The 13,152-nt window shown below is 46.2% G+C and overlaps 1 protein-coding gene across 1 annotated transcript in view; it reads left to right on the top strand.

Moving 5' to 3' along the window:
* Positions 1-13,152, top strand: part of TMEM241 (transmembrane protein 241) — a 533,877-nt gene that overhangs the window by 218,434 nt on the left and 302,291 nt on the right. Inside the window, exon 8 of the mRNA XM_069220019.1 lies at positions 11,205-11,253. Coding sequence (XP_069076120.1) covers positions 11,205-11,253 — 49 coding nt within the window. The remainder of the gene's footprint in view (positions 1-11,204; positions 11,254-13,152) is intronic.

Raw genomic sequence — 13,152 nt, 5'->3', positions numbered from 1 at the left:
GAGATGTTATGGAAAGAACAAGTGAGATATATCAGACTTCAGGGATTGTGTTTATGGGTGACTTATTCCAAGACACCCTAGTCGAAAAGGCTAGCCTGCTGGTGGGCCAATTTCCTACACATTGCGGCCTTATCATGGCAAATGCCAGCTTACGAGGTATAGCCGATAAGGAGCTTCTCACCCATCCATTAGCCCATACATTGTTTACCATTTGTTCTGGGCGGAAACTAATTGCATGGTTAGTTAGAGCCATTCTGGACCATTCAATGGACCTTTTAGCATATCGTCACAAAAAATGGGAGTGTGTTAAATGTTGTCCTTTTTCCCAAAAGAAGTGAAGAGCCTACTTTCTCACCCCCACAAGATCTCCAAGAAAGTTAGATTCCACTATTTTCAATTTAATATTCTGCACTCTGCTTACCTGACTCCAGTAAGATTCAGGAAAATCTACCCATCCGCTGATTCATTATGTCGTTGCTGCCATGATTCAGGTGCAGGTTTAAAGCCTTTTTTCTGAGACTGCCCCACAGGAATTGTTTAGTGGAATCAGATTTCCTCTGTTGACTGCTGCGACGGGTCGTTCAGGATTACACACTCTGGAATACTATATTCTAGGGCTATAGACGTGCAACAGCTCTGGAACTGTGGTAACCAGATTCTTGGGCCTAGCCTTTCACTTATTGAGGCGCTCAATTACAATGAAATTGAAGGCCTCTTCCTTACGTACAGTATCCAGTGCTTAATTTGAGCTGGTGGTTTCTGGTGTATCCTGCTGGCACGATGCAGTACTTCATTGGGTTTGAGTTGTAAGCTCTCATGATGCGCAGAAAGGAGACGAAAGGACTATGCCAACGTCTAATTGCTCCCTTGTGGGATGAGCTTAAAAAAGTTTAAAGAAGGCACAAGATACTACACAAGAACTCCTTGCGAGGCCTGACTTAACATCCCCATACACTCACACACTCATGAAACACACTCTGTTACTCTGAATGTAGTGCACTATTCTCCATCGTACTTGGGTACTTCAATTCCTAACTCAGATCCATGCACTTAAAGGACCTGGATGAAGATGCAAGTAGGGTGGTGTTGTAGAAATTGTTCATCTGGTATGGAACTTTTCTGGGTCCTAGTTCTGTCTTTGGACACCCTAACAAAGTAGGAAGTACTCACCTAGACCCTTTATTAAACAAAAAGTTAATCTTCAGCAAAGAATCCATTGCCTGGGTCCGGTATTAAACACAGTCACTTGAGAGTCCAATAACCAAGAGTCCAATTATTCAGGGACTGAAAATCCTTCTCTCCCTTCCAGTATCCAGTGCTTAATTTGAGCCTGTTGTTTCTTGTGCTGGGCATGAGCACTTATTTTTAAAGGCCAGACCTTATTTTCCTGCCTCAAGCATTTACTGCGAGCAAAAGACACATATGGAAAAGACGGAGGAAGAGAAAAACGAAAAAGTGTCACACACATGGAGAAAGCAGAAAGCTGCAAGAGTGAGATAAAGGCAGGGAGTGGAAGTAAAAGGATCAAAGAGACCCGAGATGGCATCAAGATTACACTGCCTCAGTATTCTGTGCTCGCACATTGGATTAGAGCAGCCACGTGTTTCAGAAGAGAGCTCTGGGCACCGGCACATTTTTATTTACAAATTAAGCACTGCCAGTATCATTGCAGCTGAGTCATAGATCATAGAATCAGCCAATGGCAGTTAGATTTTTACAGTTCTACTGATTCCTACAGATCCAAGGGCACAAACTCCAGCCACCTCTCCCTCAAACACAAAGCTGTAGAGAAAGAAATCTGGGGTTCACATGAATATCTCCAGAACCCCTTGAAAAATTGCGATGTAGTCATAGGTTTCAGACTCGTGGCAACCTCCTTCAGTTACCTCACTGAGTCCCCTAGGCCATGAGTTCAAGCTGAAGTACCCCTTGAGGAAGCCATTGAGGCCTGTGTGCAAATTGAAGGCACACAAGGCCTTCCTGCACAGTAGATGGTGCCAGGGATGAAGCCGGTTTACTAACACAGGCATTAGACAACAACTCTTTTGTGGGCCCCAGGCACAGCAGACTGGTAATGAACTTTAGGTATCCTTCTAAACACCAGTTGGGTGCCCTCTTGTCCTAGAGCAGTGCATTCCTCAACCCTGTGGCTTACAAGTCCTCACAAGCAGATGGCCTCCTGAACTCATTTGGCAGGCGGGTTTTCTTCAGTAAGGCTTAGTCAAGCATTGTAGTCTATGGGAGGCAGGGCTCTTAACTCTCAAAATAGTTTGGTAGCACTTCTGTCATGATGCACGAAGTCTTCTCTCTAGCCTTGTGAAGCAAGACTCAGCACAAACATTCATCCAGTTATAAAAGAGGGAAGATCTCCTTATATAGCTTCACATCCTTAAGCAATGCTATGTATATGTGCTATTTCATCAACCACATCTTCTTTGAACATTGATAGTTTTATTAGTTCACTTGTGAATATCTATATGTAACTCCACGTGCAATAAAAAATGCCATAGCCAATGCATTTCGTCCTACAGGACTTCTTCAGGGCTCACAAATCAAACTGGTTATTCCTCCCACAGCATTCCGATACGGCGACAGAGAAGAGATCTTCCCTCTTTTACAATTGGATGAATTTTTGTGCTCAGTCTTGCTTCACAATTATAGCACCATAAGGTTTGGTGATTGAGGATTAGGGGGCTGGTCTTCTGGACTCGTGCACAATTTCTCCATAGTAATTGACTTATGTCACTCACATGACTGAAGGGAAAGGTGCGGCTAGATATGCCTCCGCCCCAAATCTTCTGTATAGAATCTTCTCTCTAGCCTGTTAGGAAGATAGCAGCCAGGCAAAGCCCTCCCTCTGGATTACAATCGCTTTCAACTGCACTAATGTGGATATCCTTCCTCGTCAATAAGGAAGGAATGGTTTCTTACCTGTAACTCCAGTTCTCTCGTAGGGGTATTTCCATGATAGTCATAAGCACTGAATAGTTCCGCGCGCCTGCGGGGACCCCGGAGCACTGTTGTGTAGTATATTCTTAAGTGCAATCATCAGCTCCTTGACAAAAAAGGTCTGTGAAAAACACTTAAGAATAACAATGTGCAGCCTATGTGAACAGCTACACAGGCCAAATTGTTAGAAGAAAAAACAGTTGTAGTGTAAATTTCACGTTTAAACCTCTATTTATTCTATAAATACATAAATAAATACATTCTCATATTTTATTTACACCTCTCATGAGAATAAAACAATGTAGGGCAGTGTAGCCCATAGGCTGCCATTATACAGAATGAAAATAGAGCTGTGCCTTTAAGAAAAGTAAAGTCTTCCTGTTTCCCATCATGCACAGCAAAAGGCAGTTGCCTCAGTTCTTTTTTGGAGGCTATTAACCTGACATGAAGAAAAAACAAAACATTTGTTGGAGTACCAACCTCCATAATATTCATGTTCTATGTCAACTCCACCGGGGAGGAGGGAGGGTTGCTTATGACTATCATGGAAATACCCCTACGAGAGAACTGGAGTTACAGGTAAGAAACCATTCCTTCTCTCGTAGGGGATTTCCATGTATAGTCATAAGCACTGAATAGAGTAGCAAGCCCATCCCCATAACCGCGGTGGAGTAGATATAAGAATACTGAGAAAAACATGAATCATGCAAACAAATTCTTGAGCAAAGCCTGTCCAACCTGAGCATCTGCCCTAGCGTCTGTATCAAGGCAGTAATGCTTAGTAAAGGTATGGACCGACCTCCAAGTGGCAGCCTTGCATATTTCTGCCAAAGGGACATTTCTCATCAAGGCTACAGTAGCTGCTTTCCCTCTGGTAGAGTGGGCTTTTGGCCTACCACCAAGGGATTTGTTTGCTAACTGATAACATAACATTATACATGAAACAATCCACCTGGATAAAGATTGTTTAGATGTGCCCAAACCTGTTCTGATTGGGCCATAGTTAATAAAAAGCTGTTGTGATTTTCGTAAGCTTTTTGTCCTGTCCAAGTAAAATTTAAATACTCTCTTTACATCCAGAGAGTGCACAGTTCTCTCAGCAGGAGTAGCTGGATTCTGAAAGAAAGTCGGTAATGAAATTGTTTGGTTCACATGGAAGTCGGAGACTACCTTAGGTAGAAATTTTGGATGAGTTCTCATTACCACTTTTGCAGAATGAAAAACCGTGTAGGGTTCCTGAGCGCAAAGGGCCTGGATTTCGCTAACCCTACGCGCTGAAGTGATTGCCACCAGAAAAGCAGCTTTCCATGTGAGATGCTGCAGCGATGCCTTGTGTATCGGCTCGAATGGCGGCAGCATCAGACGTGATAAGACAACGTTCAGTTCCCATGGAGGAGAAGGCTTTCTAATGGGAGGAAAAACCTTCTTTAAACCTTCTAGGAAATCCTTAATAATCGGAATCCGAAAAAAGGAAGTTTGTGAAGGACTCTTTCTGTATGCTGTTATCGCCGCCAAGTGAACTTTTATTGACGACAGTTGTAAGCCCGATTTTGCCAAACTTAACAAGTATGGCAAGATAGATTGTTCTCCACAGGAAACCGGGTCAATGTTGTTGTGTAAACACCAAATGCAGAATCTCTTCCACTTGCTTGCATAGGCTGATCGTGTGGAAGGGCGTTTTGCTTCCTTCAGAATTTCCATACAGTCCTGAGGTAGGTTCAAGTGTCCATATTGCACTAGCTCAGGAGCCATGCTGCCAAACTCAACGATGAGGGGTTGGGATGAGATATCTGCCCTCTGAACTTCGTGAGAAGGTCCGGACGATATGGTAGCCTGATGTGTGGTTTGAGTGACCGGTGAAGAAGGTCTGGGAACCACCACTGGCGTGGCCACTCCGGAGCAATTAGGATCATTTTGGTCTGAGCATTGGACAGCTTCTGGAGGACCGCCGGAATCAGGGGAAGCGGTGGAAAGGCGTAAAGAAATGCTCCTGACCAGCTTATCCACAGGGCATTCCCCAGTGTCCCTGGATGGTAATATCTGGAGGCGAAGTTTTGGCATTTTTTGTTTTCTGGGGTTGCGAATAGGTCTGTAGAGGGGGTACCCCAGAGTGCGAAAATGGAATGAACGACGTCGTCGTGTAGTACCCATTCGTGGTTCTCGTTCATTACCCGACTGAGGGCATCCGCTTGAACATTCTGGATGCCGGGCAGGTGAGTTGCCACTAGCGACAGGTTCCTGGCTAGAAGCCAATGCCAGATTGTCTGAGCCTCTCTGGATAAAATTCTGGACCTGGTGCCTCCTTGTTTGTTCACGTAGTACATAGTGGCCACGTTGTCTGTCTGAAGAAGGAGAGTTTCCGTTCTCAGAGAGGGAAGGAAGGCTTTGAGCGCAAGGTGGACTGCGCGAAGTTCCAGCAGGTTGATGTGATAGAGACTCTCTCTCTCTGTGACCACTCGCCTTGGACTCGAAGATGTTCCATGTGCGCCCCCCATCCGAGCAGTGACGCATCTGTTACGATGGTTTGAGATGGAGGTCGTTGTTGGAACGGAATCCCCACCAAGAGATTGCTGGGTAAACACCACCACTTGAGGGATTGTAGGGTGTGAGGAGAAAGCAGGACTTTGTTCTCCCAATCGTCCCTCAGTTGACACCACTGATCCTCTAGATTTTCCTGCAATGGTCTCATATGGAGACGAGCATTGGGAACCAGATGGATACAAGTCGCCATCGAGCCCAGTAGAGAAGCTATTATTCTTGCAGTGGCTTGAGGTCTTTCCTGCAGTTGTTTGCACTTTTGGAGAATCGATAACCGTCGTTCCTCCGAAGGAAACACCTTTCCTAGCCTGGTATCTACAATGGCCCCTAAGTAATGCAACCTCTGAACAGGTGTTGCTGTAGATTTCAGAAGATTGACTTGAAGACCAAATTTTTGTAGCAGTTGTAGAGTCCATTCGAAATGCTGCTGTGCCTCGAGATAGCTGGAGGCCTTTATGAGCCAATCGTCTAGATAGGGGTAGACGAATATTCGCTGTTTCCTCAAGTGGGCGGCTACTACCGCCATGCATTTGGAAAAAGTTCTTGGCGCTGATTTTAGGCCGAACGGTAGAACTGCAAATTGGTAATGGCGTTTTCCGACGGTGAACCTTAGGAATTTTCGATGTTTCTTGGTTACTGGGATATGAAAGTAAGCGTCGCAAAGATCTATCGCACATAGCCAGTCGCCCTGCCGTAGATGTGGGTAAATTTGGTGTAAGGCTAACATCCTGAATTTTTCTTTGCGAATCCATTTGTTTGCTGTCCTCAGATCTAAGATGGGACGAAACTCTTGTTTGTCTTTTTTCGGTACAAGGAAATATCTCGAATAAATCCCCTTCCCTTGTTGGCTGATGGGAACGGGTTCTATGGCTCTTTTTTGCAATAGGATATTGACCTCTAACTGCAGAGCTTCGAGATGGTGGTTGGCTGTTTTGGGTGGAACAGATGGTGGAGAACTGGTGAATCTGAGAGCGTAACCATGTCTCACAATATTCAATACCCAGGCGTCTGTTGTGATGCGTAGCCACTCGTCCAGATGATTTGAGATACTTCCCCCTACCGGAGTGGATAACGGAGGAGGGGGAAGCAAAGATTCAGGGCTTAGACGTGGGAGCTTGTCGAGGTGTCTGGGTCTGAGGTGTTGAACGACCCCTTGTCGACCTTCTGGAGAAGCCCCTCTGATGCTGCTGCTGCTGCTGTTGCTGAGGGCGTGAAGACGACCAATGTGGAGCCTGATACCTGTGGGTGAACAGTCTTCTTTGATATGGGCGGAATCCTTTTCGCTGTTCTTTAGGTCGCTCCATGCCTACCGCTTTCAGGGTATCCAGCTCCGACTTCATTCTGGCCATCTCATCATCGGCATGAGAGCCGAACAAAGTGGAGCCTGAGAAAGGCAGGTTCTGTATCCTCTGCTGTGCTTCGGGTTTAAGCGATGTAAGCCGCAGCCATGCATGTCTCCTGAGCGCTATACCATGAGCATAGTTATGTGCGGATAGTGTTGAAGAATCCGCCGCAGCACTTATAATCTGGTTAGAAACCATAGCTCCCTCGCTCACGACCTCTAGGAAATCTTCCCTTTTGTCCCTAGGGAGATGCTCCGCGAACTGCAGTATAGAGTCCCAGAGGGATCGATCATATCTCCCTAATAAAGCAGTGGCACTGGCTGCTTTCATGGTGATAGATGCCGTCGAGCATACTTTTCTTCCTGCAGCATCGATCTTTCTGCTCTCTTTGTCTGGGGGAGCAGAGGAAGACGGTGACGTCGAATGCGATTTCTTCGCTGCCACTATAACTACCGAGTCTGGTACTGGGTCCGACCTCAAGAATAGAGGATCTTGCTCTGGTGGACAGTACTTTTTAATGAGTCTAGAAGGAGCAGACTTTGTTGTAGCCGGCGTGAGAAAAATGTCCATTGCTGGCTCAATAAGACCCGGAACCAGTGGAAGTAAAGGTCGTGAAGATGTCCTTTGATGCAAGGTCTCAAAGATCACTGATGTCGATGGGGCCGGAGCTGCTAGCGGGATATTCAGCTTGGTTGCCCCTCTCACTAAGACCTCCTGAAATGTGTTGACATCATCTATGGGAGACACTCTTGGGGACGGTGAGTCCGATAAGGTTGGAGAGTAGTCTTGTGTGGACGATGAAGAATGTCCATGATGTGATTCCTGACGACGGTGCCTAGAGGTAGATGTACGCCTCGAGGAATAACCAGAACGCCCTGCAGATCGCGTTGGAGTCCTCGGAACAGGTTCTGGAGGAGGCGCCGGAAGAGGAGCCGTAGGTGTTACCGGCGTCTGTGGTAACGGCGACTGCCTTTGCGAGAGCTGTGGTGATGCTGGAAGTAGGATAAGCGAGGCCGAGGATTCCGAGGTTGTATAAACCCTTCTAGGCCTCTTAGATGGTCTTCTCGACGTCGAAGCACTCCTCGACGTCGAACTGCGGTGACGCCGAGTGCCTCTAGACGTCGACTCGTCTCGCCGCTGAGAACCTCTCGACGACGAACCTCGACGTCGGTGCAGTGACGGTGAACGCCTCCGACGGCGAACACTCTCTCTCGACGGCGATCTCCCTCGCCGTGTCGACGGCGAGCCCGACTCGGATCTCCTTGGCGTGGACTGTGTTCGCCGTGTCGACGGCGACCCAGATCCTCTCGACGTCGGGTGTCTTCGCCGCCTCGACGGCGAAATAGCTGTCGACGGCGAACGATGTCTTTTTCTCGCCGGCGAAGCACTCCTCGACGGCGAACATGTTGGCGCCGTTCGTTGCTTCGACGTCGACGCTCTTGACGTCGTCGGAGATCTATGTCGTTTTTCAGCAGGTCTGGAAGGAGTCATGGAGGAAACAGGTTGAGCCCTGGTAGAAGTCTGACCTTCTCCTCGCTCTGTAGTGGAATGGCCACTTTTTCTCCTGTCCTCTCTCGCCTGAAGTCGGATCTTCTCTCTATCACGAAGGGTTCTTCTAGAGAAGGTTTTACAAATGTCACACGACTCCGGTTTGTGGCTGGATGGAAGACAAATTATACAGACCCTATGTGGATCTGTTTTAGCCTTCTTTCTTCCACAAGAAGGACATTTATCAAAAAGTGAAGGCATTTCTAACTAGAAAAACCTCAAAATTCTGTCAGAATTTAACAGAAATCAGTAGAAAATGATCACTCAAAGGTAAAAACGTCGAGTGAAAATGAAATTCAGAAGATATTTCAATGAATTTCTGTCACAAAAGCTTTTGTGAGGTAGAGCTCAATGCTTCAGGGTCCTGTCAGCAGGAGCCGGAAAAAAGAACTGAGGCAACTGCCTTTTGCTGGGCATGATGGGAGACAGGAAAACTTTACTTTTCTTAAAGGCACAGCTCTATTTTCATTCTGTATAATGGCAGCCTATGGGCTACACTGCCCTACATTGTTTTATTCTCATGAGAGGTGTAAATAAAATATGAGAATGTATTTATTTATGTATTTATAGAATAAATAGAGGTTTAAACGTGAAATTTACACTACAACTGTTTTTTCTTCTAACAATTTGGCCTGTGTAGCTGTTCACATAAGCTGCACATTGTTATTCTTAAGTGTTTTTCACAGACCTTTTTTGTCAAGGAGCTGATGATTGCACTTAAGAATATACTACACAACAGTGCTCCGGGGTCCCCGCAGGCGCGCGGAACTATTCAGTGCTTATGACTATACATGGAAATCCCCTACGAGAGAAATCTGAAACCAGGTACTGGTTGAAATAGCTTGTACCTAAGGAGAGAGCTGGCTAGTCAGCTCTCTTGCACTATTTGAGTTGTAGCGTGAATGAACACTGCACATTCAGTCCATGCAAGAGCCATGGGCAAGGGGATCCTGTCCTGGGCTGGCTCTCACCACTCTGTAAAATGTGTATTGGATCACAGTCAGCAGGCCACATCTGACAGAAATGCAGGTCGAGGCAGGAAGCGGGTGAGGAGCTGGGAACTCTCTGGCAAATGCATTGTGGCAACTTTAAAGACTAAGGGGGTCATTCCAACCATGGTGGAGGACCACGGAAGCACCGCCAACAGGCTGGCGGTGCTTCCCTGCCCATTCTGACGCAATCAGCCGCGGTCAGAAAAGGGGATCCGGCGGTTTCCCGACGGATTTCCCCTGTCTGGGCTGAATCTCCATGGCGGTGCTGCAAGCAGCGCCGCCATGGAGATTCCGACCCCCTTCCCGCCACCCTGTTTCTGGCGGTTTTTACCGCCAGGAACAGGATGGCGGGAACGGGTGTTGTGGGGCCCCTGGGGGCAGTGCATGGCATGGGCAGTGCAGGGGCCCCCTAACAGGGCCCCAGCATGATTTTCACTGTCTGCTTAGCAGACAGTGAAAATCGCGACGGGTGCAACTGCACCCGTCGCACCCCTGCAACACCGCCGGCTCCATTTGGAGCCGGCTTCTATGTTGCAGGGCCTTTCCCGCTGGGCCGGCGGGCGCTCCTTTGGCGGGCGCCCGCTGGCCCAGCGGGAAAGCTAGAATGGCCTCCGCGGTCTTTTGACCGCGGAGCGGCCAAATGGCGGTGACCGCATGGCGGGCGGCGGCGGTCAGAATGACCGCCTAAAGGTCTAACAACCCCAACCACAGGACTAGGTGTATGAGGAAAAGGAATGCAAAAGTGCATGCTTCAAGTCAGCAGAGACCACGTAGGCCCTGTCAGACCCCTCCACAATTTTAAGTTGCCATACTCACATATGAAATCAAAATGGACCCTTCCAAACACACCATGCACAATGTCAAATCCACGCACAAGCCTCACACTGACGTGCATACACACCCTTCACAGATATCCCATATATATATATATATTTATATACATATATATAAAATATATGGTAAAGGATCATGGTAAAGGAGGACTTTTACGTCATAAAGGGCAAAGGGAAAGAGTCCTGTTCCTTCATCACCTACTACACCTCTGCCATAGCCGGTCCCTCTATGCCCAGGTGGAGATGGAAGTAGCCACACTCTGAAATAGGGGTGGAATAAGCATTAAACAGGGAGAACCTTCAATGGGCTCGAATAGTTGTTGAGCCCAAAGGAATGATAGTAGAACTCTCCACAATGCAACAAAAGGCCGGCTAGCAGGGCTGTCCGGTGCTTACCGAGGACGTCATTCTCACTCACGGCTCCAGTCCTGAGGTTCCCCTCCAGACCCATGGAAGTAAAATCGTCCTCAGCTGTGTCCCAAAGTTATGGACGCCCCTCGTTGCCATTATCATAAACTGATAATAGCACACCCTGAAACTAAGTAAGAAAAGGGCTGTTTCCAAGGATAGTGCTTATGGACTCGCAAAGGGTGTGGAAAGTGCTATATAAATATCAATACAATGCACGCGCACCTAAGACCTAAGTTTTACATTGATTTTTATACAATATTCTATGCATATGCGGTTTTACATAGGCGCTTCAAAATGTATGCGTGCCTCATTTATTCATCGATCCTAGAAATTGCTTTTGTGAGCTGTACTCTCCATACGCACATCAGAACAAGAAGTCATTGTAATTAAGCCTGGGGGGATCAATACTATTAAAAGTTAAGCATACATTGATTTTGTAGTGGAGTCTTTGCACTGAATACGCACAGCTCTTCTCTTGTTTCACTCAAGATGATGGCGTGAACACATTGTATTAACAACCGCTTGTAGTGAACAGTCCGTTTTTTAACACGAGTCAATGTTTCATTGATTTTGTTTTGTTCTTTTTGCAGTTTGATCCGGAGGGCTATTTCTGGGCCGTAGTCCATCTGATATGTGTGGGTAAGTCGGACATTATCTCAGCAGCCGGTCTTCTGATGCAGCCACCAGAAGAACCTAATGTGAGGTTATGGAAAAAAGCAGCGTAAAATCACCCTCCTGGGAATAAAACTACACAGTGCGACGTCCAATACAAGACAAATGTTTGCTGTGTGTGCTGCGACTTTCTAAAACAGGCCAGTGCATGACATAACCTGATGGAAACGGTAAATGTAGTATGCCTGGGCGAAATTCTCGTAATTTACTTTGGGGAAATCATGCAAAATGTCCAAAAACGTACACAAAATGGATTTCTGGCATTTTGCACTATTTTTAGGTGTGAATGCGTCCTTGCAATCATTTTGGACAGGAGGGTGCATTTTGCACAAAAAAAGCAATATTACTCAGGAAGCAAACAACGAACTCATGCTTTCCATTTGTTCATGTTGCTCACCTGCTCCCCATGTGGGATTTTTCACTCGTACATTTCAATTGCGAGATACGTTGTAATGACATAATCTTGGGCATTTTGCAAATCAAGCATCACACAAAATTCCAGAAATAATGCAACCTTATGCTAGCATAAACTAAATTTCCCCGGGCCTTCAATTTATGAAACTACTTTCCTTGACTTATCTACCTAACTGTATTGAAGAAACATGAATTTCAAGAAAGACACCACGGCTTGGAGCGTGCTCTCTTTAGCTCATGGATATCGGCACAAAACTCTATCAATATGTTCAGCAAGCTTTGCCCTAATATCAGGGGCACTGAAGACCTTATCCAGATATGGATCATTTCACATTGTATTAGTTAATGACCAAAATTGATGTAATTGGTCAGAATACTTGGAGTAAAACCTCTCTTTGCTAAATGTCCACACTTCACCCCAGTCTCATATAGTTGTACAGCACATTTGAAAAAATCAGTTGCCTTTAGGTTATAAGCTGGTTACCTGGACATCTTGTTTGACTCCGAACTTTCATTCTCGCATCAAATAAAAATATGGCACTTTCTACATCAGCTTAGGGATGCTGAAAACATTAAAACACCTTCTCCCTAAAGACCATTTTACACAGACTCACACAGGACTGTGTACACACCAAGCACGGCTACGGCAGCTCTCTGGCCTCAAAACCTGTGAATTTTGCACGCTGCAACTAAGCCGAAGATGCATAAGCCAGACTGTTCTGCATAACCTTAACCACAATCTCACCGTTTAGTTAGGGGCCCATGTTTCTGAGTTACATCCCGTACACCTTGCTTGCTCCACCCCATTCTTCTAGTGATGACTGGTGTACAGACCACCTGCTGACCTCTAGAGAAATGCTTATAGGTCATCTCTCCTCCCAAACCAAAATCTAACGCATAACAATCGCTTGCCTTAACCATAATATCGCCTAAAACCGTCAGTATTGCTATCTGCAGGTATTTTCAAGTTCTCAGTTTTTTATGCTTTGTGAGTCTACCCATGGGGTATTTAGTACTTATGTTTATGAAGGAAATGAAAATATCTGTCTGCTAAATTGCAGAATCTCTTTGAAAGACTGCTCAGCCAGTGCTTAATTATTGAAAGAAAGAGTATTGTGCCAAAAGCTCTGCTTAGAAGCGCATGGCTGGTGCAATTGAATGTCAGTCTATGTAGTCTTAAATCCACCTCATGCCTCTTTAATCCACTTCTAAACACTCCCTATCTGTTTATCTCACTCTTGCAGGTGCCTGTTTTCTTCTTTTTTGACAGATTTTCCATCTCCTCTTCTCCTGTTGTTCCGCTTTTTGTGTTTTCCCTCTCTTGCTCGAGGTAAATGGCTGATGCAGAAAAATAAGTGCTGGTCCCCTAAAACGAGTGCCTAGGGCACCCACTTGCAACCACTGTCTCAAATTAAGCACTGTGGTCAGTCTACATCAGTGTCGGCATCTTGA

Source organism: Pleurodeles waltl, chromosome 2_2 (genome assembly GCF_031143425.1).
Source record: "Pleurodeles waltl isolate 20211129_DDA chromosome 2_2, aPleWal1.hap1.20221129, whole genome shotgun sequence".
NCBI classification, from domain to species: Eukaryota; Metazoa; Chordata; class Amphibia; order Caudata; family Salamandridae; genus Pleurodeles; species Pleurodeles waltl.
Note: the sequence above shows the minus strand (reverse complement) of the source record. Positions and strands in the feature narration are given on the sequence as shown.